Source organism: Procambarus clarkii, chromosome 78, assembly GCF_040958095.1.
Source record: "Procambarus clarkii isolate CNS0578487 chromosome 78, FALCON_Pclarkii_2.0, whole genome shotgun sequence".
NCBI lineage: Eukaryota > Metazoa > Arthropoda > Malacostraca > Decapoda > Cambaridae > Procambarus > Procambarus clarkii.
Window position 1 is genome coordinate 2173471 of NC_091227.1, and position 10700 is coordinate 2184170.

The following is a 10700-nucleotide window of genomic DNA, read 5'->3' on the forward strand; positions in this document are numbered from 1 at the left end:
TATATATGTTACATAACATTATTAATATTACACTTTCGCCCGGGCATGACGCAGCATTGCGTCATCCGTTTACTGTCTGTAATGCCGGGGATGACGCAGCATTGCGTCATCCGCTTTAAAAATTCGCCAAAAATCAGGTTTTTATCCGATTTTTTTGGGACTGGGTTTAAAATGCGCGCCGATGTCTTCCCATTTTCTTTGTTGTGCCTAGTGACCCGCAGGCGGCGCGGCACACGCCGTCGGCCCATTGTTTTTGCTCCACTGTTGTGACCGGTGTCACCTCCCCTCGCGTCTCAAACGTGTGAACATTTCAGTTATTTTCCGTGGCTATATTTCTTACTGCGGCTTTAAAAACTATCTATGCTTACTCCACGATGGATAGTGATCATGAACAAGGCCCTTCCAGGAAGAAAATTGCGAAAGAAAGGCGTGAAAAGCAGAAGCTGAGTAGTGTACAGGAGAAGTACAAGCATGTGAGACTAACTCCCTCTAAGTTTCAGGCTGTATTTGACGATTTGTCTGGGTCATCTAGTGATGAAACTGATGTCGGTATTGATACTGATGCAAGTAGTGAACATTTAGAAACAGAGACGGCCGATGAGGATTTTGATAGTGATGAAAGTGAGGAGTCTGACGTCGAGACCGCCACTCGTGCACGGCGCGGTACTGGAGCTCGTGCCAGAGCCAGACGTACCACACGTACCACACGTACCCCAGCACCAACAGATTCTGATGATGGATGGTGTAGTGACAATACTGAACCCTTTGTGGACAATTTTACAGGTACACCAGGCTTGACTGTTCCTGTACCTTCCACTGTTCTTGGTTTCATTCAACTCTTTCTGACTCAAAAATTGCTGAAATATGTTGCCTATGAAACAAATTTATATGCTTCCCAAAGTAAGGCAGGTACTGAGCAAAGGACAAAGCACAGATGGCAACCAGTGACAGTGAAAGAAATTGCTAGATATTTGGGACTGACGATCTTGATAAGTATTTGCCCGTTGCCAAGACTTAGAATGTATTGGCAAACAGGCAGATTCTGGCACATACCATGTTTCAACACCTTCATCACTGGTAAGCGTTTTGAAATGATTGCTAAATATTTCCATGTTTATAACAATAAGTCCATACCACCAGGCCAAGGAGTTGACAAACTTATCAAAGTTCGCTCACTCATGCAATATCTCCTGAATAGATTCAAGAGAATATACATTCCCAATAAAAAATTGAGTTTGGATGAAGGGACAATGCCATGGCGTGGCCGTCTATCTTTCAAGACCTATAATCCCAATAAACCAGATACATACGGAATAAGGCTCTACATGCTAGCTGAAGCCACCAGTGGCTACATTTATGATTTTGAAATCTATTCAGGAGTTGGGAAAACGACGATTGACACAGTTATGGCCTTGATTGAACCACTGAAGGATAAAGGTTACCATTTATATATGGACAACTATTACAATTCGGTCAGATTGAGTGAGGCACTGCTTCAAGTAGGGGTATACACCTGTGGTACCCTCAGACTGCAGCGTGGTGCACCTAAATCTCTTCAGATGCAAGCAAAGGGTAAAGTGCCAGTAGATAAAACTTTATTCAAACGCAAGGACAATACTTTCATAATTTTGTGGAAAGATAAACGAATTGTTTCACTCATAACAAATTGCCACAATGCAGAAACACAACAGGTTCAAAGTAGAAAACGAGTACGGAATCGTGATGGAACAACCTCAGTGCAGCAGGTAACTGTCAACAAGCCGAATGCAATCTGTGACAACAATACAAACATGAAAGGTGTTGATCACTTTGACCAAATGATCAAATATTATCACTTCACAAGGAAAACACACAAATGGACGAAGAAAATGACCATTTATTTTGCGCAAATGGCTATCTACAATGCTTTTGTGATGTACAACTACTATACAACAGATAGAAAGGAAACTGACATTACTCCATTTCCATGAACAAGTCATTGCTGCACTATTGTTCTATAAGTCAAGTAACTGGCCTGAGGAAGATGATGACATCCCACATGCTGCTGATGTCAATGCCACTGGAGCCAATGTTGCAACACCAGGACCATCAACACCCAGACCTCCAACAGCAGGACCTTGAGGTGTGAGGCGCCCACTATTCACTTCACCTGTACCTGCAGACTTACTTTCATCGTCTGAGTCAGAAGACGAGGCTGTGATTATCACTAGTGGTGCTTCTGCTGCAACAAGACCCCGTATTGTGGATAATCCATACCGCCTCAAAAGAAACTTGTCCCATACCCAAGTAAAGATACAGAAGCGTCTGAGGTGTCGTGTGTGCAAATTGTCGGGTAAAAGGAAGGACACACACTGTAAGTGCAAGACGTGTGATGTGGCATTGTGTCCTGCACCATGCTACAGTTACTGCACCATGCAGTAATGCTTGCCCACCATCCACTCCACCTATACAAAACATGGGTTGACCCTGCAAGAAACGTTTTCCAGGAGCAGGTGGAGTGGATAAAACAAATGTTCAACCCATGTCATGTTCAACACACAACACTGAGGTGGTAAGTACAAAAATTGTTATTATTTTTTTTCATACTTTCCCGTATTGTACAGGCAATGTTGTTCTTCAATTGGCCCTTATATGCACTATCCATCTAAAGAATTCTATTAGGAACATTTTCATACCTAAATGAGCGCTGTAAAACGAAAATTGAGATTATCACCAGGAAATAATACTAAACATTTGTGGGCGGGAATTGGGAGTGTAGCTGGAAGGCGTCTGAGAGCTCACTCCTGGCTAACACTTGGCTCGTCTTCAACTCGTCGGCGGTTGGAGCGTGACCAGGTTTTTTATTTTATATGCTAATGTTACTCTAGAGAATTCTATTGTGAACCATTCAGACCAAAATGAAAGACCTAGAACGAAAATTGAGGTGACCAGAGTGAAAATAGCGAAAACATTTTATCGCGTTTGCGTGCTCCTGGGTAACTCGTTCGCACTTTCTCTGTTTGCTGCGGGTAATTAGCAGGCCTTTTGGAGTTTATATGCATTTAGTGCTGTAGAGAATTCTATTTCGAACACAATGATACCAAATTTAATCTTGTAGAACGAGAATTGAGGTGACAAAGTTGAAGAGAGTATACACTTTTCGGAATTAACGCGCGCTCCCGTGAAACTCTGGGACCCAAATCGTATCGTTGAGGGGGTGACGCGCGGGGTGCGCGATTTAACATGTTGACCAATTTCGTTACAACTTCACATGCTTAGTGACAGATATGCGTTCTCCAAGATGTAGAAGTCACAACAAAATCCGAATAGAAACAAAGGAGAGAGAAAAAAAGTGGTTGTCAGTTTTTGTACAAAGGGACATAAGAATATTGCCATTGCGCAATGTATTTAAATGATATATAATAAAATATGGCATAATAACATACTAACTCATAATGTGTAAAATCTGGCCCTCCAGGTGGCACCAGCTGCATAGTCCACTTTGTATACCCTCCTTACTACTACTTGTCTTCTTTGTGTGTCGAACAGGTGATTGCATCTCTTTATCCCCGATTGCCAGTAAATAGGAGGTGTGTCCCTGTAGGAGTACTGCAAGCTAGCCTTTCTTTATCGTGTTTAGTTGGTACAGAGACACTCATTAACACTAAACGGTGATATGATTATAGGTAATATATATAAAATATGAAAATAATTATTGATACACAACACAACTTATGCTGGTATTGATCCCACCAGATATAAGGGCCTGCATAATTAATTAATGGTGCTAGGATTGTTCAATATTTAGTACAACACTAGGCTATGGTAATATAAATGGGACTAGGTTGATCAGTATTTAGTTCAACACTTGTGAGATATCTGGGGCTTAACTCATATATTCAATTATTTACTTATTGGATTTAATAAATCGAAGGACCACCCACTTTTGAGAAAAGAGGGAAAACTAATAGAAGTGATCATTAGAATAACACTAGAGAACCAGTGTCTATGGATAATCATTAAGAGAATAATCACTTGAAATAATGAATGGAATGTATTATTAATTAAATTAAAGTCAGAGCCTCAAAGACCTACATTGGGGGGTATTTCTAGAAATTCATATATATCTAGGAACCAGTGTGGTTCGCCACCAGTTCATTGTTGAGTAAAGGATATAATTAAATCTAAATCTACTATAGATTCAAAATATGAGAACTCAAATTGTGAATATTAAAGATCATGAATTACTGAGCAACAGTCAGAGCAAAACACATTAATTACCAATCATCATTTCTGGTAATAATCTATTCACTGTAAAGATTCTACAGGAATTATATAAGAATCAATAATCATATTAAATAAATTTGTACAAAAAAATGTCTTGGCTTTAAGATGATTTCTGTAACATCATTTCGTCATTCGTCCTCGTGGTCACAGGATCTCTACAAAGAAAGAACTCGAGGTGAATATCACGAATGATGAGAAACAACTTGATGACTCCTCGTATACATGCTGAAATTAGAGAAATTTAAGTAGCATTTGAATAGGCTACGTTTTATTTTCAATATTCATGAAAACGGAGGAAATTGTCGAAATTTTACTAACGTTGTATATTGGGTATCATCGCTATATGACGACAGACTACTCACAAATATATAATCTAGGATGATGCATCAAACGAGAAACATATACTTAACATGAGCGTATTAAATACTGAGGTCTGCCGAAACCGTGTCAGCCAGTCCCTGATGTCCACTGCTGTGTACGTGTAATTACGGGTCTTGGCTTCAATTGTTGACGCGTTATTAACTGGCTGGGCACTATAGAACACGTTAATAAGTAATTATTAACTATTGACCGAGTATCAACGTAATTCTTGCCGATAAATTCCCCAGTCACTACCACGTGTCTCGCCACTCTTCACGCCAGAGATGCCTTCTCTCGCACAATGGCGTCGCCGCCTCCCTCAACCCGTCTCTCGCATTCACCACAGAAATTATTAATCACGAATAATTCTTTTCCGGGCAATTATGGATTTAATACGTTAACGAGAACTGAGTTGCAATTATAGGGATTTAAATATTGTCATATTCTCGTTTTATGGTGTTAAACGAGAAATGGAGAAGAATTTATTTTCTCCATGGCATTCGCACGTAACAGAGAAAACTGCTACCACATAACTATTTCAGTTAATAACTCTCGGTTTTAGATTATTGGGAGTTATATTATCCGTAGGTAATTATTACACGGAATACTGATAATTTTAGATAACCACATTCAATTCTCTAATCCATTGGTAATAAATGTGTCTAACTGGACATTATCTGACACAATGTTGCTACTCGATTTTATGGGAATTCTAGCATTAATACGCAGATGCAATGGTTAATTTATGTTGACACTACCGTTAGTGAAATTAGTAACTACTGTAGTTAGTATATAATGATAATGATTTATTATAATACAATAGTAGTTTATTAGTGTTGGAAATTTCCAACAACACTAGTCAATGGTAAAATGCTTCCCTTAAAAGGGGTTGGGATCTAGCTACTAGAATATAGTGTAATAGACACAAAGTGCTATATATTTTAATTGGAGTTTTAGTTTATATTTTAAATACTTTTCTTCTTAGATAAATTATATACACAATTGTTGTTGGTAGCCTCTCATTAACCACCGGTGTTATTTTGGTAGTAATAATTATTTTATTAGTGACCTTTCGGGAAATTAAACACCACAATCAAGTAGATAAACTCTGTAAAAATAAAGCCACAATTTGATTTTATTAAATTTATGTGATAAAACTCCATGGATATCACACTCCACGAATTTGGTGGATAAGCTCCACGAAACGGCTGTGAGTCTAGGCTACTGACCAGTCTATGACTGGCGATATGTGTTTAATATATTATTGATTCATTGGACTGGTTTATTTAATTTGATGGACCAGTGTGATCTAGGATCATTAAGTACCCATCTAGGTTCAAAGGCTTGTAAATTATATTTGTTGCTCAAGATCCAATAATTTCTGTATTTGATGAACCAGTGTAGCATTTCTGGTTCATCCAGTTCGAAGGTCCATAAATTATTTGGGGGAAATCTACCTGTAATTGATTTGATTAATAATTATAAAATTAAATAATTGTATATATTACATTTCAGCAGAGTGCATTTTATAACTTTTTCACCAGTAAACTTCCCTTCACACATTTTGAGGGATTTTATATTTAAATCTTACCATAATTAAACGGTAGACTTAATCAATAACCCCTGGGAGGCGCTTGCCTTAATAGCCTTCAACACCACCAGGCGCAAGAAATTATATTATTAAAAATTTTTGTTTCATCATATAAAAATGCTCATTTGTGTTTCCTGATCATGGGAAAATCAAAATCAAATCGTAGGTGACATATTTTGGCTGCAATAAAGCGGGAAAGTCTGGCAAAATTAAAGCGTTGACAGAGTAAGCGTCCTCTGACAGTCTTCTCTACCTCGCGGCAGGCAACAGTTGACACAACGACATTATTACCTAATTATTTCAATGTCTCTGATTTTTTCTCACTTTTTTTGCAGTAATATAATTCAATAGTGTGTAATGTGTTATATTTATATAATAAAATGTGTAAACCAAATGTACTACTAATCTGGTATGGTGTCCAAACAATATAGTGGCCGCCAATACCACAGCCAGCAGACCATGCTACCTCACTCACCAAAAATCCTCCTCCCACTATACTGTTTATGCTATTAATACGCTATATACACACACACACGTTATATATACGTATCTACATGTTTTATTCAACATAATTGTACAACAAAGCTGGTATGATGTCCAGTCAACATAGTAGCCACAAGAATCTGCATGACAAGTGACACAGCAGACGACAGCCTCACTCCCTCCCACACTAACACCTCCCTCACCAAAATGTCTCCTCCCAGCATATCCTTTTACTGTTATTACACTATATATACACAGGTTATATATAGGTATATACATTTGTGTCCACCATAGCGAACCACAAAACTGGAATGGTGAGTCCAAACAACAGGAGTGAACTGCCACTCCCAGCCAGCAGACGCCATCTCCCTCACTCCTTCAACACCTTATTCGCCAGCATTCCTCCTCCCACAATACTGTTTGTGCATTAATTAAACTATATCCACACGTTTTATATAAGTATCTTAATCTTTTATACACCATAATTGTACAATTAGGCTGGTATGGTGTCCAAACAGCATAGTGGCCACAATACATGACATGACATGTCACACACCAGCCAGCAGACGACAGCCTCACTCCCTTCCTCACCAAAATGGCTCCTCCCATCATACTCCTTTTGCTGTTATTACACTCTATATACACGTTATATATAAATATTTACTTTTGTGTTCACCATAGCGAACCACTAAGCTTGTATGGAGAGTCACCACACAGGGCCACGAGGCCGATGTTTACATATTTGTATCAAGGTATAATTGGGCTATTGAGAACAGTGATACAGTAAATTAGTGAACGGTAACACAACAGGCGAAAGGATACAGCATACTGAAACAACCAGCAGCACCGATCCACTGACACTCAGTGGAAGAGTGGGACTCAACACCACGTGGAGAGACGACGAATCCACTGATGTTCACGACATAAGGACATCATTATAAACTCACATGGTTGGGTGAGCGGGACGGTTTTGGCCGGTGAGTACTGCCTGCTCCTGTCAGTTAACTGATGTACAGTAAGGTTAATTATAAGAGAAATCTTGTTCAGTTTATCATATATATTTAGACTCACAAAGTGGCTCATTCTGGGTAGAAGTGTGACACATAGGAGACCCTCGTGACACTCACACTCACAAGCAAACACATACACAAGCAAACACACACACACAAGCAAACACACACACACACACACACACACACACACATACACATACTCGAGAAGGGATACCGAAACCAAAAGGTTAGCATACCGAAAGGGAAACTATGAGGAGATAAGAAAATGCCTAGCAGATATAGCATGGGAAACAGAGCTCAGGGAAAAGACGGCCCAAGATATGATGGAATACATCACGCAAAAATGCAAGGATGCAGCAAACAAGTTTGTCCCAGTCCAAAAGGAAAACAGTGAAATGAAGATGAGAAACCCATGGTTTAATCAGAGATGTAGGCTAGCTAAGCAGCAAAGTAAAAGGGCATGGAGAAACTATAGGAATAACAGGACACTGGAGAGCAGAGAAAGATACCAGAATGCCAGGAATGAATATGTTAGGATGAGAAGAGAGGCAGAAAGACAATACGAAAATGACATCGCAAGCAAGGCAAAGACTCAGCCTAAATTGCTGCATAGCCACATCAGGAGAAAAACAACAGTAAAGGAACAGGTTATGAAATTAAGGTTAGGGGAAGAAGGATTCACTACAAACGACAAGGAAGTGTGTGAGGAACTGAATAAGAAATTCCAGGAGGTCTTCACCTTAGAGCAAGGAGAAATCCCAGAGATAAGAGAGGGAATAGCTAACCAGGAACCACTGGAAGAGTTTGAGATTACCAGCGGGGAAGTAAGGAAGTGTTTACTAGAATTGGATGTGACAAAGGCTATAGGTCCAGATGGAATCTTCCCTTGGATACTAAAGGAAGGAGCAGAAGAACTGTGCCTCCCGTTCTCCATGGTGTATAACAAATCACTGGCAACAGGGGAACTGCCAGAAATTTGGAAAGCAGCTAACGTAGTCCCGATATACAAGAAAGGGGATAGACAGGAGGCACTGAATTACAGACCAGTGTCCCTAACCTGCATACCATGCAAGTTGATGGAGAAGATTGTGCGTAGAAAGCTAGTGGAACATCTGGAGCGAAAGAACTTTGTAACATAGCATCAACATGGATTCAGGGATGGCAGGTCGTGCCTCACAGGGTTACTTGAATTCTACGTCCAGGCAACAAAAAAAAGGCAAGAAAGAGAAGGGTGGGCAAACTGCATATTTTTGGATTGTCAGAAAGCCTTTGACACAGTGCCACACAAGAGGCTAGTGAAAAAACTGGAGATGCAGGCTGGAGTGAAAGGGAAGGTACTCCAGTGGATACAGGAGTACCTAAGTAACAGGAGACAACGAGTCAGTGTGAGGGGTGAGGTCTCAGATTGGCGAGACGTTACGAGTGGAGTACCGCAGGGGTCAGTCCTTGGACCTATACTGTTTCTGATATATGTAAATGATCTTCCAGAGGGTATAGAATCGTTTCTCTCAACGTTTGCCGATGATGCAAAAATTATGAGGAGGATTGAAACTGAGGACGATAGTAGGAGGCTACAAGATGACCTAGACAGACTGAGTGAATGGTCCAACAAATGGCTGTTGAAGTTCAACCCGAGTAAATGCAAAGTAATGAAACTAGGTGGTGGAAATAGGAGGCTAAACACAGGATACAGAATAGGAGATGAAGTACTTAATGAAACGAACAGAGAGAAAGATCTAGGAGTTGATATCACACCAAACCTGTCTCCTGAAGCCCACATAAAAAGAATAACGTCTGCGGCATATGCGAGGCTGGCTAACATCAGAACAGCGTTCAGGAACCTGTGTAAGGAATCATTCAGAATCTTGTACACCACATATGTAAGACCAATCCTGGAGTATGCGGCCCCAGCATGGAGCCCGTACCTTGTCAAGCACAAGACGAAGCTGGAAAAAGTCCAAAGGTATGCCACTAGAGTAGTCCCAGAACTAAGAGGCATGAGTTACGAGGAAAGGCTGCGGGAAATGCACCTTACGACACTGGAAGACAGAAGAGTAAGGGGAGACATGATCACAACCTACAAAATCCTCAGAGGAATCGACCGGGTAAACAAGGATAAACTATTCAACACTGGTGGGACGCGAACAAGGGGACACAGGTGGAAACTGAGTACTCACATGAGCCACAGAGCCGTTAGAAGAAACTTTTTCAGTGTCAGAGTAGTTAACGGATGGAATGCATTAGGCAGTGATGTGGTGGAGGCTGACTCCATACACAGTTTTAAATGTAGATATGATAGAGCCCAGTAGGCTCAGGAATCTGTACACCAGTTGATTGACAGTTGAGAGGCGGGACCAAAGAGCCAAAGCTCAACCCCCGCAAGCACAAATAGGTGAGTACACACACACACACACACACACACGCACACACACACACACACACACACACACACAGTAAAGGGATGGAGTAAATCAAAATACGAAACGGTTTTTTACGTATGTGAAACATCACGCCAGCAACAGGATACCCCCCCACCCCCCACCCCCTTCTTTCCCACCCCATCTTACCCAAAACACTACCCTATGGGAACTGGCTAGATAGCGGCCTTTGACACTTAGTTGACAACTGTTGGACAACTGACCATTGACCATACCTCCAATTTCTCACCCTCCTCCTTCTCCCTCTCCCCCATTAAACATACACAAATAGATCTCTTCTGTTCCTCTCCCCTTCCTCCCAATATATCTTCCCCTAACCTCCCCATACACACACTCCAGTGTTTGTGGTTTTGTGTGTACAGTGTTTTTAGTATAACAAGTAGTCTTGGATACTAGCTAAAGAAAGTAAAGAATCTTGACGAATACGGCTCATGTAGGCACTAGTTTCTGTCACCTTAGAATCAAAAGATCACACCACCAATCCCCCCACCACCATACACCATCAACCCCACACACAAACACACACACACACACACACTAGGAACTTTC

General features: G+C 40.6%; 1 protein-coding gene across 1 annotated transcript; it reads left to right on the plus strand.

Annotated features, from left to right (window-relative positions):
- The first annotated feature begins 374 nt into the window (after window positions 1-374).
- Window positions 375-2121, plus strand: LOC138357420 (piggyBac transposable element-derived protein 4-like). The gene is made up of 2 exons (XM_069314270.1): window positions 375-1745; window positions 1936-2121. The coding sequence occupies exons 1-2, from the start codon at window positions 375-377 to the stop codon at window positions 2119-2121; spliced, it is 1557 nt and encodes a 518-aa protein (XP_069170371.1).
- The last annotated feature ends 8579 nt before the right edge of the window (window positions 2122-10700 follow it).

Bases quoted from the DNA above. Each gene is read 5' to 3' on its own strand.
- LOC138357420 (XM_069314270.1), top strand. From the start codon at position 375: ATGGATAGTGATCATGAACAAGGCCCTTCCAGGAAGAAAATTGCGAAA. The intron at 1,746-1,935 runs GTAACTGTCAAC...ACTATACAACAG, and splicing joins GAACAACCTCAGTGCAGCAG to ATAGAAAGGAAACTGACATT.